At 38.2% G+C, this 20,140-nt stretch overlaps 1 protein-coding gene across 3 annotated transcripts in view; it reads left to right on the forward strand.

Annotated features, from left to right (window-relative positions):
• The window catches only part of METTL8 (methyltransferase 8, tRNA N3-cytidine), a 135,141-nt gene that overhangs the window by 89,280 nt on the left and 25,721 nt on the right, over positions 1 to 20,140 (forward strand). For 2 of the 3 annotated variants that reach the window (XM_014592095.2, XM_014592089.2), the window contains exons 6-10: positions 1,781 to 1,830; positions 11,559 to 11,622; positions 13,811 to 13,950; positions 18,288 to 18,394; positions 19,006 to 19,071. In XM_014592095.2, the coding sequence (XP_014447581.1) occupies positions 1,781 to 1,830; positions 11,559 to 11,622; positions 13,811 to 13,950; positions 18,288 to 18,394; positions 19,006 to 19,071 (427 nt within the window). The remainder of the gene's footprint in view (positions 1 to 1,780; positions 1,831 to 11,558; positions 11,623 to 13,810; positions 13,951 to 18,287; positions 18,395 to 19,005; positions 19,072 to 20,140) is intronic. The other variant, XM_014592097.2, reaches the window with a different exon arrangement.

Genomic DNA, 20,140 nt, shown 5'->3' on the forward strand with positions numbered 1-20,140 from the left:
TTCTTTCTTTCTCTCTCTCTTTCTGGTCAAATTTAAAAAAATAATAGTAATAATAACAAATGGAATTAAATAAATAAATACATCTTTTTAAAAAGCTATCTTTTCATTTTTAACTTGAGGGCAATTTTAAATACTAATAAAGTTTTGGTCTTAATTTTTACTCTCTCTGTTATTACTTTTTTTAAGGTAAAATAGAAATAAATGAGACATATCATTTGCTATATTCTGGTTGTAGACTTTGGTTTAGTATTGTTAAAACTAAACCCTGGGAGCTGGCAGGTGGCATGGTGGTAAAGGTGCTGGACTCCCACATGGCCGACTGCGGTTCAAGTCCTGGACCTGGTGGTTTCCTTTCTCACTTTCCCTCTCTCTCTTTCTCTGTCTCTCTCTGATCAAACTGGAAAACGATAATAATAAATAAAGTTAAATAAAATAATATTTTTAAAAAACTAAACCCTGAACTTTCAGCTTATAAAGGTAATATGTATTGACTACAGAGAATATTCTAATAAGAGAAACAAATTATCCACAATCTCAGAAAGTTTTTAACCATTGTCAACATTTTTAAAAATTATTTTATTTTTAACTTTCATTTATTATTTATTTATTTATTTGTTTGTTTTAATTTGACCAGAGAGGGACAGAGAGAGAGAGAGAGGGAGGGAAAGTGAGAAAGCAAGCCACCAGGTCCGGGACTCGAACCTCGGTCAGCCATGTGGGAGACACACACTCTTAGCTGCCATTCCACCTGCCGGCCCCCCATTGTCAACAATTTACTGTCTTTTTTCTCCTTTATACTGTACATTTATTTTGGAGTTTTGTTTTTATATAACTTTATATCATAAACATTTTCCATAATTTAAAAAATTCCCTGGAAACATTGTCATGGCTGTAAAACATTTTACTATGTGGAGTACTATAATTTTCACTCTACTGGGGATTTACATTTTTTTTTCAGGTTTTCTGCAGTATACATTTTGGAGTGTAGACTTTAACTGCATTTCCTTCTAAAGTGTTTTTCACATTCTTAGACAAAAATTCCACTTTGTTTTAATTTACAATTTTTTATTACTGAAAATAGGTCACATTGTTTTTCAAATACTTAGAAGCCATTTGCACTTGTTTATTCTGTCCACTTATGTACTTTGCTCCTTTATCTAGGTTTGTTTTTTGTTTTGTTTTCTATACAGCAGATATACTCACCAGAGAGAAAGTGAGAAATCACACACACACACACACACACACACACACACACACACACCGCCGCCAGGGGATTGCCACAGTGCCCTTTTCTCCAGTCCTCTCAGGATTTTAGGCACACATGCATACCAATGTGATTTTCAGGCTGTCGGGTCTGGGACTTGAACCATGTAGTTGACTGTGTGGGATCCAGCACCTCCATGCCACCTGCTGGCTTCCATCTAGTTTGTTTTGTTTTGTTTTTGTTTTTTAATGAGCCTTGCCCTTTATCATATTTATTGTAATGTTTTTCCACAGTATGTTGATTACCTTTTAATTTGGCTTATTTTGGGTTTAGATTTGTAAAATTGTTAAAAAATAGTCAAATTTCTCAGTTATTCTTGTGATTTATTTCCTTGCTTCTGAGCTTAGAAAACTCAAATTTCTCAGTCATATTTTTGTAATTTATTTCATTCCTTTTGAGTTTAGGAAACTATCATACTCAGAGATCCAATAATTTAATTTTTCATAAGAAAATTTTACATTGGTGAGGAAAACTTAATCTTGCCTTCATGATATTTGTTTATTCTTTTGATTTTAGGTTGGCTGTGGTGCTGGAAATAGCGTTTTTCCAATTCTGAACACCCTGAAGTGAGTTTTAGAGTTTTCTCCTACAGAACTTTATGTGTTTATGGGATTTTGAAAAATTCTGGGAAAATTCCTGTAGTATTCTTAATTCTCATATAAGCAATAACTAAAACAAATTTCCAAAGAAGTGTCTTAGTCTTAATGTCTAATTTCACAGGAACTGGGAATTACTCTGAAAATAAATGTTTCACAGTCATGTGTTATCCAGCATGGATTTTAAGTAATTTTTAAGCTTGTATTTATGTGGCTTCAAGGATTTTAAAAAGTAAGAGATTTCATCCTTTGACTAAGCTGTCCATTGCTAAACTTCAGAGATCATTTGCTCTTTCCGGGTATTCAGATGTCATTTTACTCACAGAGAATTGAGATTAAAGCTTACATTACAGTCTTCATTTTATTTTGTTGTCACTTCTGGAGCAATACCCAATATAAGACCTTCACATGTCACATCCTTGTGCCTAGGCTTGAAACTCTTTGGAGGTAGTAGTAGCTAATGCTAACACTCAAAATAACAGAAGTAGGCAATAAGGACAGCAATGTTCCCTGACACACCCTTCCTATCCACCTGTATGTTCTAGTGTGTTTGTAATTAAGAAGGAACACCTTGACAAACTCTTCAGATACCTCTACTATGGCTGGCCTGTCAACTTCTAGTTTTATTTCTTTTTTAAGTTTATACACTAGTTTTCACCTTTTTTTTTTTTTTTTTTTTTAGGATTTTGTCACAGGGTACATACACTCTCCAAAAGTGATGTGACAGTGAGAGGTAAAGTGAGAAATCATCCCAGAGGGGAAATGGCCACAATCCCTTCTCCTCCATTCTCATCCTGGATTTTGGGCACACATGCACATGGGCCCAGCATGATTTTCAAGCCAGTAGGTCCTAGATTCAAACCATTGTCAGCCATGTGAGAGTCCAGCTCCTTAACCACAATACCACCTGCTGACCCCACATTATTTTTTAATTATTAAATCAACATAGACATGTTATAGACCATTTCCATTAGAAGAAAGAGAGGGGGATTACTTATCATATTCATCATTCTAACATAATCACTGGTGGAATTACTATTTTAATTCCTTCCACCTTATCTCCATATATATTTTTTAATTTAACAATGTGAACTTTAAACTTTTCATTATGAAAATGTAAGTACATTTGGAAAAGCAGAAAGTAGTACAGTGAATTTTCATATACCTACCATTTTATTTAACAAATTTTGTTTTTGTTTGTTTTTTTAGAGGTTTTTGCTATAGGGCGCATGCACTCACCAGAAAGACAGAGAGAGACAGAGAGACAGAAAGTGAGAAATCATCCCCCAGGGGGATGGCCACACCACAATCCCTTCTCCTTCATTCTCCTCTTGGGATCTTGGGCACTCATGCACATGTGCTCAACATGAGTTTAAGCCACAGGGCCCAGGAGTCAAACTGCAGTCCACTCCATGGGAGTCTAGTGACATAGCCATTATGCCATCTGCTGGCCCCCATTCAACAAGTATTAACATAATGCCAAAATTATGACCCATTATCTTTGTTCAGGATCTATGTCAAAAACAAACAAACAAACAAAACTGAGATATTCTTAAATGCTCTTATAAACCTAAATAATGAATAGTAAGTAATTTCCTAATATCATGTAAGGACTGGTAAAGACTAGCTAAGTAGCCAGGCACAGATGAAGCTGGTATATTTACAGTTCTAGATAGTCTTTTCTCTTTTTGTATTTATTATCTTTGATGAAATTTCCTGTTTCCTTATACCACATAACCGGATTCCTTTCCTTTGCCCCAGTGACCTTGTAACACCCATAAATAAACTACATTGGCGGTGGATAATGTGTTACTTTATGACTGATTGCAAGGTACTATTTAGCACACTTCTTTGTGCATGTTTCTCCAAACACTTTGTATTTCCTTGAGGTAGAGAGCACATTCTATCCTAATCTGATATCCCAAATCACCTTACAGTTCAATATAGATAGAACTCAATGTATATTGACTGATTAATATCTGATTCCCCACTTGGTAGCTGTATTTTCTCCCTCTCTACATCCCTCCATCTAACAATTGCACACTCTTGACCCCTTTTGGCTGTGTCTTTCTTTACCTCATACCCAAGCTTTAGAAACCACAGTAGCTCAATAACCTGAGATAATTAATTCATCTTTAAAAAGCAACCAGTGATTAGCCTTCCAAAGGGAGGATTAGACATTTCTTCCACTTAAGAAATTATGTTTTATTACTTTTGGCGAGTCTAGGATTAATGTTTTACATTTTCAGAATATTTTACCATAATTAGACCTCTAGCATGGAGGGGTTGTATCATTCTCCAAGGATCATTTAATTCTTAAACCTCCTGCCAAGAGAGTGCTTGGTGGTGTAGTGGTAGTAGTGATATTTATACCCAGCTTGCTGGGAGAAGGGCCAAGGCAGTCAGCTGATTTTATAGAAAGGCTCTGGAAAGTCATTGAGTGGTCACAAGACTTCAACTTGGGCTGCTGACGCAGTGGGAATTCAGTCTCAGAGGTCATGCTGCCACCCTGCTAGGACACATGGCAAATGGCACATACTTTCCTTTAGTTCCTAGACTATACTGAATACTTATGGGTATTCAGTAACTACTGTCCAAAGGTACACTGCAGACCTTTCATAATGAGCTAGATGTATGCATGTCCAGAAAAAAATTTGAGTTATATAGAAGTTTTTAGAGGACAATGTTAGTTTGTAAATTCCTGGAAGGCAAAGACAGATCTCTTTTAATAACATTAATAGCAACACTAACGATAACAATGACTAACATTTATTGGATGCTTTCTCTGAGGTACCTTTCTAGAAAGTTTACCTATATGATGAACCCAGTCAATCTTTATAACTACTCAGATGCCATATTTGTCTCTATTTTAAAGATTGGGAAATATTTTTAAAAAGATTAGATAACAATCCCAAGGTCACATAATTAAGTGGTACAGCCAAGAATCAAACCCTAAAGCAGTCTGGTTCCATAGCCCTCATCCTTAGTATACACCACATAGTGCCATAAACATCTGAGATGTAACTGAGAACATTTCAAACATATGCGATCACCCAGCAAAAATGATATGGATTTCATAGGAAATAACAAGGATACATGTTGAAATAAAGTACTATTTTTATATGAGACAGGTGAGAAAAGATCAAACAGGGCAAATTTAACTTCAATTCAGTACTGGTTAACTTTTCATAACTGAGTTCTTTTCATCATTTTTAAACTTATTCGTGCAAATCTTAGGTTGAATATAAACCTCTAGTGCCATAGAATGAATGAATTATATGTGAACTTCGTATTCATCAATAAGTGTCCTTTAAAAGTATAATTTGAGCCTCAGCGAGATTTTGCTAAACACATATTTGTGCTTGGATTACATATTTATTTAGAAGCTCACCTTGCTTGAAATGCCTCTTGAGTCAAATTAAAAGTCGTAATTATATGCTTCTAGGTTTGCATGCATATTCTGACACATATCTCTCTCACTCATGGAAGAAGTAAATAAGTGAACTTAAAAAAAAAAAAAAAAAGATAGAAAGGGGCCAGGCGGTGGTGCAATGCTAGAATGTGATGCTCTGAGCCTGACCCACAAAGGAAGCTCTGCGTTTGTGTCTGGAGACCTTCCTGAGTACACTGAGCGCATACATGCTCATGATCCAGGGTTACCTGAAGCTGGGAGTTTTGTGGGTGCTGTTTCTGTGTCTTTTGCTCTTTCTCTTGCCCATGGAAGAAACAAAGGAAGTAACTTCATTTCCTGCCATATACCAGTTTGGGTTCAGGATCAGCTCTGCTTCTCTTCCCTGGCATGTGACTCCCACCTTTAAACCCTTATACCATTTCGCTTTCTCCTCACTTAGCAATGCTGTCCTTTTCCTTCAAACTTTTTTTTTTTTTTTTGTACATTTGGAAAAGCAGAAAGTAGTACAGTGAATTTTCATATACCTACCATTTTATTTAACAAATTTTGTTTTTGTTTGTTTTTTTAGAGGTTTTTGCTATAGGGCGCATGCACTCACCAGAAAGACAGAGAGAGACAGAGAGACAGAAAGTGAGAAATCATCCCCCAGGGGGATGGCCACACCACAATCCCTTCTCCTTCATTCTCCTCTTGGGATCTTGGGCACTCATGCACATGTGCTCAACATGAGTTTAAGCCACAGGGCCCAGGAGTCAAACTGCAGTCCACTCCATGGGAGTCTAGTGACATAGCCATTATGCCATCTGCTGGCCCCCATTCAACAAGTATTAACATAATGCCAAAATTATGACCCATTATCTTTGTTCAGGATCTATGTCAAAAACAAACAAACAAACAAAACTGAGATATTCTTAAATGCTCTTATAAACCTAAATAATGAATAGTAAGTAATTTCCTAATATCATGTAAGGACTGGTAAAGACTAGCTAAGTAGCCAGGCACAGATGAAGCTGGTATATTTACAGTTCTAGATAGTCTTTTCTCTTTTTGTATTTATTATCTTTGATGAAATTTCCTGTTTCCTTATACCACATAACCGGATTCCTTTCCTTTGCCCCAGTGACCTTGTAACACCCATAAATAAACTACATTGGCGGTGGATAATGTGTTACTTTATGACTGATTGCAAGGTACTATTTAGCACACTTCTTTGTGCATGTTTCTCCAAACACTTTGTATTTCCTTGAGGTAGAGAGCACATTCTATCCTAATCTGATATCCCAAATCACCTTACAGTTCAATATAGATAGAACTCAATGTATATTGACTGATTAATATCTGATTCCCCACTTGGTAGCTGTATTTTCTCCCTCTCTACATCCCTCCATCTAACAATTGCACACTCTTGACCCCTTTTGGCTGTGTCTTTCTTTACCTCATACCCAAGCTTTAGAAACCACAGTAGCTCAATAACCTGAGATAATTAATTCATCTTTAAAAAGCAACCAGTGATTAGCCTTCCAAAGGGAGGATTAGACATTTCTTCCACTTAAGAAATTATGTTTTATTACTTTTGGCGAGTCTAGGATTAATGTTTTACATTTTCAGAATATTTTACCATAATTAGACCTCTAGCATGGAGGGGTTGTATCATTCTCCAAGGATCATTTAATTCTTAAACCTCCTGCCAAGAGAGTGCTTGGTGGTGTAGTGGTAGTAGTGATATTTATACCCAGCTTGCTGGGAGAAGGGCCAAGGCAGTCAGCTGATTTTATAGAAAGGCTCTGGAAAGTCATTGAGTGGTCACAAGACTTCAACTTGGGCTGCTGACGCAGTGGGAATTCAGTCTCAGAGGTCATGCTGCCACCCTGCTAGGACACATGGCAAATGGCACATACTTTCCTTTAGTTCCTAGACTATACTGAATACTTATGGGTATTCAGTAACTACTGTCCAAAGGTACACTGCAGACCTTTCATAATGAGCTAGATGTATGCATGTCCAGAAAAAAATTTGAGTTATATAGAAGTTTTTAGAGGACAATGTTAGTTTGTAAATTCCTGGAAGGCAAAGACAGATCTCTTTTAATAACATTAATAGCAACACTAACGATAACAATGACTAACATTTATTGGATGCTTTCTCTGAGGTACCTTTCTAGAAAGTTTACCTATATGATGAACCCAGTCAATCTTTATAACTACTCAGATGCCATATTTGTCTCTATTTTAAAGATTGGGAAATATTTTTAAAAAGATTAGATAACAATCCCAAGGTCACATAATTAAGTGGTACAGCCAAGAATCAAACCCTAAAGCAGTCTGGTTCCATAGCCCTCATCCTTAGTATACACCACATAGTGCCATAAACATCTGAGATGTAACTGAGAACATTTCAAACATATGCGATCACCCAGCAAAAATGATATGGATTTCATAGGAAATAACAAGGATACATGTTGAAATAAAGTACTATTTTTATATGAGACAGGTGAGAAAAGATCAAACAGGGCAAATTTAACTTCAATTCAGTACTGGTTAACTTTTCATAACTGAGTTCTTTTCATCATTTTTAAACTTATTCGTGCAAATCTTAGGTTGAATATAAACCTCTAGTGCCATAGAATGAATGAATTATATGTGAACTTCGTATTCATCAATAAGTGTCCTTTAAAAGTATAATTTGAGCCTCAGCGAGATTTTGCTAAACACATATTTGTGCTTGGATTACATATTTATTTAGAAGCTCACCTTGCTTGAAATGCCTCTTGAGTCAAATTAAAAGTCGTAATTATATGCTTCTAGGTTTGCATGCATATTCTGACACATATCTCTCTCACTCATGGAAGAAGTAAATAAGTGAACTTTAAAAAAAAAAAAAAGATAGAAAGGGGCCAGGCGGTGGTGCAATGCTAGAATGTGATGCTCTGAGCCTGACCCACAAAGGAAGCTCTGCGTTTGTGTCTGGAGACCTTCCTGAGTACACTGAGCGCATACATGCTCATGATCCAGGGTTACCTGAAGCTGGGAGTTTTGTGGGTGCTGTTTCTGTGTCTTTTGCTCTTTCTCTTGCCCATGGAAGAAACAAAGGAAGTAACTTCATTTCCTGCCATATACCAGTTTGGGTTCAGGATCAGCTCTGCTTCTCTTCCCTGGCATGTGACTCCCACCTTTAAACCCTTATACCATTTCGCTTTCTCCTCACTTAGCAATGCTGTCCTTTTCCTTCAAACTTTTTTTTTTTTTTTTTTAAAAGAGGTTTTTGTCTTGGGACCAGCAGTTAGCGTAAGGACTGTGTTGCTGAACTCCCTTGTAGTCAACTGCGGTTCAAGTCCCGGACCCCGTGGCTTAAACTCACACTGGGCGCGTATGCGTGCGTGCCCAAGATCCCTAGAGGAGAATGGAGAAGGGATTGCAGCGTGGCCATCCCCCCCGGGGGGTGATTTCTTGCTTTCTGTCTCTCTGTTTCTCTCTGTCTTTCTGGCGAGAGCACATGCCCTGTAGCAAAAATAAATAAATTAATTAATTAATAATAAAATAAAAATTTTAAAAAGAGGTTTTTGTCTTAGTGTGTATGCCTTGTGGGGGTAGGGGGAAAAACAGTGAGAGAGAAAGTGAGAAGTCACCCCCCAGGGGGGTTAGCCACGCCACAGTCGCTTCGCCTCAGTTCCCCTCCCAGTATCTCAGGCATAGATGCACATGCGCCTGACATGATTTTCAAGCCACCAGGTCCAGGACTTAAACTGCTGTCAGCCATGTGGGAGTTCAGTGACATAACCGCTATGCCATCTGCTAGCCCCCCCTTTTCCTTCAAACTGTTAAGACTTACCCTTCAGGGTACTAGTCCTCTCAACATCTCTAAACAAGTTGTTTAAGAACCAATCATGTTCCCAACTCAACTATAAAATCCACAAGAGCCAGAACCAATTACAGTTACTATTCTATGACAGGCTGACCTCTTTCTGTGATTCAGAAATGGTGTGTGTAATGTGATGCAAAGATGATTTGATATCAGCATGCAGAGAATGATTAGAAAGGATACTGGCCCACAGAATTCCGAGTATATGCCTGCCCACAAATAACTGTGTTCCAGCTATTGTTACTGAATTTCAAATAAAGACTGAACAGAATGTGTTTAAGTTCAGGAGGCCAGTTAAAATTAGTCAATATTTTTATATGGGTAAATACTCTGCTTCCCCCAAAACTGAATTGTCTCTACTTACATGTTATAAATAAAGTAACTGAGTCTTAGGGAAGTTAAATTCACAGAGTTATGTGTCAAATCCAGGATTAAAACACTGGTCTATTTGGCTCCAAAATTCACATTCTTACTATTTTATTAGATAATTTCATTTACTACTTTGTATTCTAATGCTTGATACCTACAGGAGGTTCAATAAATGTTTGACAATACTTTAAAATAATAACAAAAAATTCATATATCAGAGTTTTATGTAGTTTTAAAAATATGCTACAGAATGCATGCACTCACCAGAGACAGAGGTGAGAAAGCCCCCACCGGGGGTTATGGCCATGCTGCAGTCCCCTTTCTGCCATTCTGGATATGTATGCACACACCCAGCATGTTTTTTCAAGCCTTCTGGTCCAGGACTTGAACCACACAGTTGGCTCTGTGGGGATCCAGCCACCGTAACCACCATGTCGCTGACTGGCCCTATTCATTTTTAGAAGTCATCTTTACATGTTGTTAAAAATTATATAGGGGACCAACAGGTGGCATGATCAGTAAGGTGCTGGACTCCCACATGGTTGGCCTCAGTTCAATGCCCAGACCTCGTGGCTTGCTTTCTCGCTTTCTCTCTCCCTCTCTCTGATGAGTGCACATGCCTGGCAAAATTTAGAAAATAATAATAATTATTATTTAGCAAAATTTAGAAAATAATAATTAAATTCTAAAAACTAAATAAATAAAATTACGTAATTCTTAAAAAAAAAAATAATGGGGGCCAGCAGGTGGTATGGTGGTTAAGGGCACTGGACTACCACCTGACTGACCACAGTTCGAGTCCTGGACCTGGTGGCTTGCTTTCTCACTTTCCCTCTCTCTGTCTCTCTCTATCACTCACTCTGTCCTTCTCTGGTCAAAATATGTAAATAAACAAAGGTAAATACAATAATTCTTAAAAAAAGAGAGAGAGAGGAGTGAATTGTACTACTGACAAGAAAAGAGCTATTATTAACTAAATAAATTGTGTAAAAAAAAAAAAAATTAGATGGGGCCAGCCAGTGGTGGAGTGGTTAAGCCAGCTGGATCCCACATGGTTGACTATATGGGTTGAGACCCAGATCCCATAGTTTGAAAAATACACAGAGTGCATGTGCATATATACCAAATAATCCAGAAAGGAGAGTAAGGTGAAGGAGAAAAGATTTTGACATGTCTATCCCCATGTGGTTTGTGTGAGGGAATGCTTTCTCACTTTCCCTCTCTATCTCTGGCAAGCACACGCACTCTCTGACAAGTTAAAACAGCAATAACAACAACAAAAAGATCATATGCATTTTTGCCCCATTAGGGCATCAGAGACGCTATGAGAGGCCCTAGAGCTAAATGAATTGTACCAGAAAGGAAGAAGAATGAAGCACCAAGGGACATATGGATCTGAAAAGCCCTAGAGAAGGTTAGGACTTGACCAAGCTAAGAAGGAGACAGAGAAGAAAGGAGGAGGCTGGAGAATGCTGGCATTTGGCTTTGAAGGTTTCCCATGTGGGAGCAGGATGGGATATGAGGCAGACAGGCCCTAGTAAAGGAGTACCTTAAAATCAGATAGGAGTTTGAACATTACCCTGTAATTAATGATACATGTTTGAGACAGTGCTGGTTCAAAAACAGTGTGAAGAAAGAAGAATTGGGAAGCAGCAGTTAGCGTAATGGCTATGTCGCTGGACTCCCACATAGTCGACCGCGGTTCGTGTCCCGGACCCGGTGGCTTAAAAGTCACGCCGGGCGCGTGTGCGTGCGTGCCCAAGATCCCAAGAGGAGAATGGAGGAGAAGGGATTGCGGCGTGACCATCCCCCCTGGGGGGTGATTTCTCGCTTTCTGTTTCTATGTCTCTCTCTCTCTGTCTGTCTGGCGAGCGCACGCGCCCTACAATGAAAATCTCTCAAAAAAAAAAAAAAAAAAGAAAGAAGACTGTACAAGATAAGTGCAACCCAGAATTCTATTAAAGAAATATTTATTAACAACTCAGACCTACAGACTATTTTCTTCTCTAGTTTGAATATATCTGGGCTCTAAATTTAAATATTTCTTCAATTTCCATAGGAACTTTCCAGAGTCCTTTCTTTATTGTTGTGATTTTGCTTCTGGAGCGGTGGAGCTAGTAAAGGTATGCCTTATACTGTTTTTAAAGATAGTCAATGTAAAGTGCTTTTGAAGGGTTTCTGGATCAAGTGCTATCTGGGGCCATTTTTAACTGAGCTATTAATGGTTTCCAGAAATCATATCATCAACTGCCTGTGAATCCTAAAAACAAGAGAAGTTGTTTGGAATTTAAGATAGACCTTCAAAGGATTGGTACACTTGGAAAGGCCAACAGCACACAGCAAGTGACCAGGGAGGGTACTGACCTACAAAATTCAAAGTATACAGCCTGCTCATGAAACCATGGTCCAAACAGAACATGTTTAAATTCAGAGGAGACAAATTAAAATTAAGCAAAATTTTTACATTTTATGTGTTTCTGCCCCCTCCCCAAAATAATGGATTTTTCAATTATTTCTGCAAGATGACCTTATTCATATTTGTATCCTATAGTCCTACACAATCTGGCACATAGTAAACATTCATTAAAGTAACATTTTTGAAGTTAAAAAGATCTGAAAAGGCATATGAGGCAAATCTATAATGTCCTGGACTAAAATTAAAATAGCGGGGAGCCTAGATTTGTTTGACAAAGTATGAGCACCGGAGGCCACGTGGTGACCAACGTTCAGATCCCTGACCCAGTTAGCCTGGAACATGCCGGTGCACTGGAGGGCTGGAGGAAGGGGATCATGGCGTGACTAGACACTACAGAGGGTGCTTCTCTCTCTGTCTCTCTCTCTCTGTCTCTCATGTACTTTATCATGAATAAAGGAAATAAGCCATAAATCATGAAAAACGTTTACCTTTTGTTAAAAAAAAAAACTAAGTAAAAACCTAATTTCTGTTAAGAGTATTAATTATTTAGTGTAGATGTTTTCTAAAATACTAAAAAGTCTAAAGGGGAAAATAAAATTGACCTGCAATTACACTTTCTAGAGTGAATTAATATTAGTATTTTTATCCTTCTCGTGTCTTTTCTGTAGACAAATTGTGTTACTCTAATGCAGTTTTTAAATTTTTTTAGTGTATTTTTATTCATGATAGAGAGCATGTCTGCACACATAAGAGAGAGCTAGAATCTCCCCACAGGGCCTGGTCACTTCTCAGTCCTTTTCCACCAGTTCTTCATTCTGACAAGATCCTGTTGTGAAACCAAAGGGACCAGGATTCAAAACCAAACGGACCTGATCAGCCCATGTGGAATCCTGACTAACCATGAGCCTCCAGGCTAGCTCTCTAATACAAGTTGTTAAAATAACAGCTTTATTGGAATATAGGTCACATACCATAAAATTCACTATTTTAAAATAAACAATACTATGGTTTTTAGTGTATGTACAGAGTTGTGCCACCATCACTGTTATCTACCTTTGATGATACAGTGGAAAGCTGAAGCTGTGGGAAACCTCTTCTAATCTTGGTGAAGTACTAGGCCTTCTCATGCAACAGCATGTAGTTACTGAGTACCTGTTAGGTACATAGCCCTGAGGTAGGCTCAGACAGCAAGGAAGAATACAAAGAAGGAGGAAGCACCTGCCCTGAGAGCCTTCTAACCAATCTAGTTTATTGCAGACCCTTGGATGAATGGTGAGCCTTTCAAGCCTTCACAGAAGCAGCTCCCAATATATAAGTGCACAACCCTGTCGTGCTCAGGTTCTGTCTTTATCCCAGGCTTGAGCTAGTGAGTGCACCAAAGTACCCTTCAAAAAGATTTCTCTTTGGTTTCCCCAATTAGTTCTTTTGATCTCATCATCCTTTAAAAAAAAAAAAAAAAGAATTATTTTATTTTATTTTATTTATTTTTAATTTGATCAGAGAGGGAGGAGTGAGAGAGAGAGAGAAAGGGAAAGTGAGAAAGGAAGCCGCCAGGTCTGGGACTCAAACCATGGTCAGCCATATAGGAGTCCAGCGCCCCTAACCACCACGCCTCCAGCCAGCTCCCCTACTGATTCCTAAAGCCTGCCGCCCTCCACTTGGCAACGTAAAACGAAATTGCAAAGAATATTTGTTATCAAGTCCAGGTACTAGGCTTAATTTTTTAGGGCAGCTCGAGATAAGCTAACAATACTGAGTTAGAAATAAAGCACATCCAAATTATAGAGGAAAGGCATTTGGAAGAAAAGGTTTAAAAAAATGGACTTTTTTATTTTTAAAAAATCCTGGAAGTCTGCTGACTGCTTTCTTTGCTCTTTACTGCTTTATCATGACAGTCACACTCGTCCTACAGAGCAGGCCAGTGTTCCGCCTTTGTTCATGATGTGTGTGATGAAGGTTCACCCTACCCTTTTCCAGATGGGATCCTGGATGTTGTTCTCCTTGTCTTTGTGCTCTCTGCTATTCACCCTGACAGGTAAATGAAGACGAAAGGGCAAAGCAAATGTGTGAAGCTTCTACCTCATTCATGGGTTTCTGAATTATCAAAGCAAAAAATGACAATTCTTGAATTTATTATTTAGCAAACTACATTATATATAATGTGCAGCCTTTTAAGTACAGCTTTTCCTTTCTCCAGACTTTGAGAGAGGAGCTGGTCAAACTGCTTCATTAGTGAGCTTTCTGTCACTGTCAGAATGAAGTGAGCATATTCAACCAAGACACATACCTATTAAAAGTGACAGTCTTCAAGGAAATTATAAATTCAGAACAGCCTAATAGACTCCCAAGAGGGAAATTGTACTTGGTGATCAGAAACAAACATCTTTGATTTAGCATCTTCCAGAATGTTCCTAAAAAGGTGGACTGCAGATCTGTTTGGCATCACACAGGTCTATTGATGGGCTTTAAATTTTTTATTTAAATGAAGCCCACTAGGGAATTAGGGGTTACCCCAAATTTGCCAGATTATCTTCAGACCTTTATGATACAAGGTTGGCCTGGTGCCATCATTTAAGTATTTATAACTTAGATTTTTATGTTTGCACAATGTTTTAAAACTATAACATATCTTCTTTCTCCAGAGAGAAAATAGAAAGAGATATTACCAGCAATTAAAATGAGCATCTTTCTTAAAATCCTGCCACCTTCTCTGTATTAAAGCGTGTGTGTGTTAAATGTCAGGGCTTATGCTTTTGTAGGCTTTTTTAAATTAGGTTTTCACAATCCCCAGTAGGACATACAGACTTGGCATCAGCCAGGTTTGCTTTGATGAGTGTGACCCTTCTCCACAGAAATTGAGGTACCATGTGTTTCATTCTTTGCAATTACGAGGACACTAGGACTTGACAGTCTTTTTACTTCCCATTCAGAGATGAGCACTTCGATTACTTATAGAACAAATTAGATTTCCAAATAAATCCAAAGGGAAGATACATTTATATCTGGTGAGATATATCATGTTCCATGAAGCTACGTTTTCCTCCTAGTTTGTATAACCTATTTCTTTCTGTTTAGACCATTGGCATTGTTCAGGGACTAGTAGAAAGATGTCATCTATGTATTTTGGTTCCTTACATAACAGATAAAAGGATAGAGTAGGTGGATAAAGAACAAGATTTCCTATTTGACATCCATATCAGGAAACACTGACATTCTAAATAAAAACCACAAAAAGACTATTTGAAATTAGTTTGGATAATGTTTTTTCTCATGATTTGAATTGAATGTTAAAGAGAAGGGGAAGCAGATGCCTTGGGAAGATTGCTTTTATAGTACAGTATGGCATTATACTTTATTATGAAATAAATTCAGATGTATCGTGTCAGCAGCTATTTTCTTACCTTTGTGGAAATTATCTGAAAATATGGTGAATGAATAGCAGGCAGGGGTGGAGGGCAGAAATAGTAAGTGAAAAGACAAGGCAGTTTCTTTAGGGTCAGTTATTACTGTGGTAGTTGGTTCAGCCCCAGGAAAATTCTAGAAAAGTGGCTTGGCAGCTTGGAAAATTCAGGCACAAAGGCACAGCAGGCAATTCTGGTAGACCTTGTGTCTGGGGGTTCCAGTTTAAATGAGAATTAATTGTAGGAGACTACAAAAGAAGAGCTAACTGTCCTTCTCGTAACTGAAATAAAAGAAAGTAGAAGATACTACGGATCCAAGCATAGAGAAGACAGTCATTTTTTATCTCTTCTTTTCCCTCCTCCTCCATACAAAGATAGGTGAGAACAGCAGAGACGGCCCGCCCATGTAGGATAAAGAAAAGTTGGCGTAATGGCTACCTCGCTGGACTCCCATGTGGCCAACTGAGGTTTGAGTCCTGGACCCAGTGGCTTAAACTCACGCCAGGCGCGTGTGCGTGTGTGGCCAAGATCCCAAGAGGAGAATGGAGGAGAATGGATTGTGGTGTGGTCATCCCCCCAGGGGGTGATTTTTTGCTTTCTGCCTCTCTGTCTCTGTCTTTCTGGCAAGCACATGTGCCCTATAAAAAAATTAAATTAAATTAAAAATTAAAAAGAAAAAGAAAGATACACAGATGGGGCACTTGTGCATGTGTGCCCAAAATTTCAAGAGAAGAATGGAGGAGAAGGGATTGTGGCATGGCCATCCTCCTTGGGGATTGATTTCTCATTTTCCTATGCTCTGTCTCTCTGTATCTCTCCAGAAGCACACACTCTTTATGGCAAAAATTAAAAACTAGAAAAGAAAAGCAGTTCCTTGTTCCTTGCCTTTATCTTCAACCTCAGACATGAAAGGATACTTACTTGGGAGGAAAGGACTTGTAGAAGGTAACTACATTTTTTTTTTTAGAGGTTTTTGCTCTAGGACATGTGAGCTCCTCAGACAGACAGAGAGACAGAAAGCAAGAAGTCGCCCCCCCAGGGGAATGGCCACACCACAATGCCTTCTCCTCCATTCTCCTCTCTGGATTTTGGGAACATGCACACATGCCTGGTGTGAGTTTAAGTCACTGGGTCTAGGACTCGAACCGCAGTTGACTGCATGGGAGTCCAACTACATAACCATTATGACAACTGCTAGTCCCGAGGTAACTACATTTTAAATTGGTTGTTTATTTTTCTGCATTTTAGTTTTATGTTTGTTTTCTAGTAATTATATAAAAAGATTTTGTGTGTAAAACATTTATCCTGAAGTTGAGTATTTCTTTCCTTGCCAAACCCTAAGACTATAAACATAGTATGAAAATAACCTGTAATAAAATAAATAAGGAAAAATACTTTTTGTTTTCCCTTTCATGTACTTATCTTCCAGTTTTTTAGAAGAGCTTTTATACCTCATCATGCTACCTCTGTCATATTTCTCTCTTGCTTTCATAATTGTCTTCATTTTTTCATTATCTACTTCCTTGATAACATGCATAATCTGGCTTTCACCCACTGTTGTATTGAACAGTGTTTTCATTAGAAAAAAGTCACATGTTACCTGATCTAAACTCCTCTAAATCAGTTTTAAAATATTAAAACCTTAGCAGCTTTAACTAGCTTGAATAAAGCAGGCCCAGTGAGGACTTAGCACATGGGCTACGGCTTACGGCTGCCAGTGGCAGACATTGATAATGATTCTGTACTCTGTCTTTTCTAGTGAGTTCCCCATGTCTTCAAGTGAGGTTTGTAGGCAACTAGTGACAGTCAGCATTGATCCAAGATCTGAAATCTTTGTCATCCCTAACCCATAAAAATAGATATGAAGACCATGGACACTTAACCAAAAATGCTAAATCAAGAGGTTGGATTTTATTGGAAGACAGATGAGTAGAATAAATAATAAAAGGAAGAAACCAAAAGCTTCCCAGTAAGAGCTGGGGCTTAGCATGTCAATAAAATTTGAATTGGCAGAGAATAAGGAGGAGTAAATTCTTTGAGGGGAAACCACAGGAGTAAAAGTATAGTCTGCTCAGAGAGGAGCATCTAAGGGTTTGGCTAGAGGAGATGCTTCAGACAGGAAACAGTGGGAAAGATGCTGGAAAGATTCACTGGAGCCAGCAGTAGGAGATCTTAATATACTTAACTAAGAAATTAAATTTTACCTATGGATTCAAATTATCACGAAAGCTTTTGATCAAGGGATGATTTGTCAAAACCATCATTTTAATGTAGAGTAACTCATCAGTAATGTGCAGGAAGAATTGAGAGGGAAAATAATAAAGCATGTTGGAAAGTAGTTCTGTTTCCAGGCTTATGGAGATAGGTGTTTGCACTAAGGGAGTACAAATGGGAAACAAAACAGAAGATATCAAAGATGCCATTTAAAACAAAGGAAAAAATGAAGACAGGATCTGAGGACCACAAAGAAAAGAAAAAAATAAGCAGTCTCTCTCTCATGAGATGAATGGTGATACCTTTGAACTTAATAAAGAACTGAGAAGAATGAGCTGGTTTGGGAGGAAAGATGATTCCTGCTTAGATATGTACAGTTTGGGATGGCTCTGATATACTTTTTATACTGTAAAGAAAATGAAGTGCCTGCAGATTTTGTCTACCCAGAACTACTTAAATTTGCTGTAAATATGAGGAAATGTCTTTGGTTTTACAGTTCTGCTTTGGCATCATATCAAGCTCTGTGAAGTTACCACTCTAATCATTTGGGTGATTTCTTAGGTCTTTGGAATGTGGTCATTTAGTTTAGTGTCCTTTTTACCCCTTGACAAAACTTTTGTTTTTGTTGCTCTTACATTTGTGGTTTAGATATGTTCTCTGGCCTTCTCAAGCTTTCCTTATTTTGTCTCCAAGGAGGTTAAATCTGGCATCTAAAACACAGATTTCCTCATACAAGGTATCGTACTTGTTTTCACAGGATGCAAGGTGTTATAAACCGGCTGTCCAAGTTACTGAGACCTGGTGGAATGCTGTTATTTCGGGACTATGGAAGATATGATAAGACTCAGCTTCGTTTTAAAAAGGGTAATAATATATTCAGTTTGGAGTTGTATGTGTTTTAAAAGAATTTCTTACTTATATTTCATGGTGAATTGTTTATTTTGTCTTTTTTTTTTTACCATGAATCAAATTTCCTCAAAAGGGGGATTTTATTGATTAGTTTATTCCCTCACAAATAGACCAGCTGTAATCAAATGAGGTGAACATATACCTCAAGATTTTATTGTCTTCATAGTAGAAAAGATGAGGCTTAGAACTGGATCACTTGACCTTTCTCTTATCTCCTCCCAGTTCAAAATGCTTACATCTCTTAATAGCCAGCATCCTCTTAGATCTGTAGTTGGGCCTCAGCACAATCTTCTTTGTAGTCTTTGCCTTTTTCTGGAAAATAGGCTTAGTCTGTCCACCGTAGCCACTCTACTTCCTGTCATAACACCGCTTCCCCTAAGCATACAGAGAATCCTTGCCCTTTTTGTACTGTGTCACTTTGTGAGGTTGGTGCTTGCCACAGTTCTTACAGAAGACCTGGCGAGTTTTAGGGACGTTCACCATGCTTGCGGGTCTGCTATCTGCACAGAAAGCCAATTTGTCTTTTTAAGGAATATTAAGTTTCTCTTTTCACAATTATTTTTTAGGGCATTGTTTATCCGAAAATTTTTATGTTCGAGGAGATGGTACCAGAGCGTATTTCTTTACAAAAGGTATGCTAATCTGCAAGAGGAAATAATTAGCTTTAAAAACTCTCTTTGATTATTATATTAGGAAGAAACTCAAAAGGTATATGAATGAGGCTTCAGTTGTTGATTATACATTGGAAGCCTTCATACTTTGGTGGTTGTAACTGGTCTACATAAAAGCTTGAACGTGGCCTTTCTGCCTTTTAATCTTTTTACAGTTAAAACTGCCTTAAAGAGTCACTTATTTCATCCTCACACTCAAGTGAAGGTAGAGTCTGTTCCATTTTGTAGATATTGTTAGCCCAGATATGAAAAAAAAAATTGATTATATGCCACAGCCAAATGAGAGAGTTTTGTGTTATAAATCTGTAGAAAATTACTTATCTCTTGTCAGTTTCTTATTTTAAAAAAGTATTTCTGACAGTACCCAGCAAAACCTGCCTTCAGGCATTTCCCCAAGCTTATGTGGGAACTTCTATAATGTGCTATTTTGGGTCTCCATAAACCTACAGAAACTCAGAAAGGGGGCATCTTAATGACCCAGCCACAGTGATACAGGCAGTAGTGTTCTGCTGAGTAATGCGGGACCTATATGGGGGCCCTGGTTTGGACACCAGGTCTACTGAACATGCCACACCCACCTGTGTGATCCTAGGGGCAGGGAGACTGGAGGGGAGGGTTGTAGCATGTCTGTCATGTCTCTCTCTCCTTCATGAAAGAAAGAAATGAACTTTCAAAGGGACTAGCAGATTGCATAATGTTTACGTTGCTGAACTTCCATGTAGCTGACTACAGTTCGAGTTCCAGACCTGGCAGGCTTAAAATTTACACTGGGCACATGTGTGTGCATGCCCAAAATCTCGAGAGAAGACTGGATGAGAAGAGATTGTGGCATGGCCATCCCTCCTTCAACCGGGGACTGGGGGTGATTTCTTGTTTTCTGTCTCTGTCTCTCTGGCAAACATATGTGTGCTATAGCAAAAATCTCTCTTGAAAAAAGAAAAAGTAGGGACCAGCAGTTAGTGTAATGGCGATGTCGCTGGACTCCCGCGTAGTCGACTGCGGTTCGAGTCCTGGACCCGGTGACTTAAAT

This window comes from Tupaia chinensis, unplaced genomic scaffold, assembly GCF_000334495.1.
Source record: "Tupaia chinensis unplaced genomic scaffold, TupChi_1.0 Scaffold000056_1, whole genome shotgun sequence".
Lineage (NCBI taxonomy): Eukaryota > Metazoa > Chordata > Mammalia > Scandentia > Tupaiidae > Tupaia > Tupaia belangeri.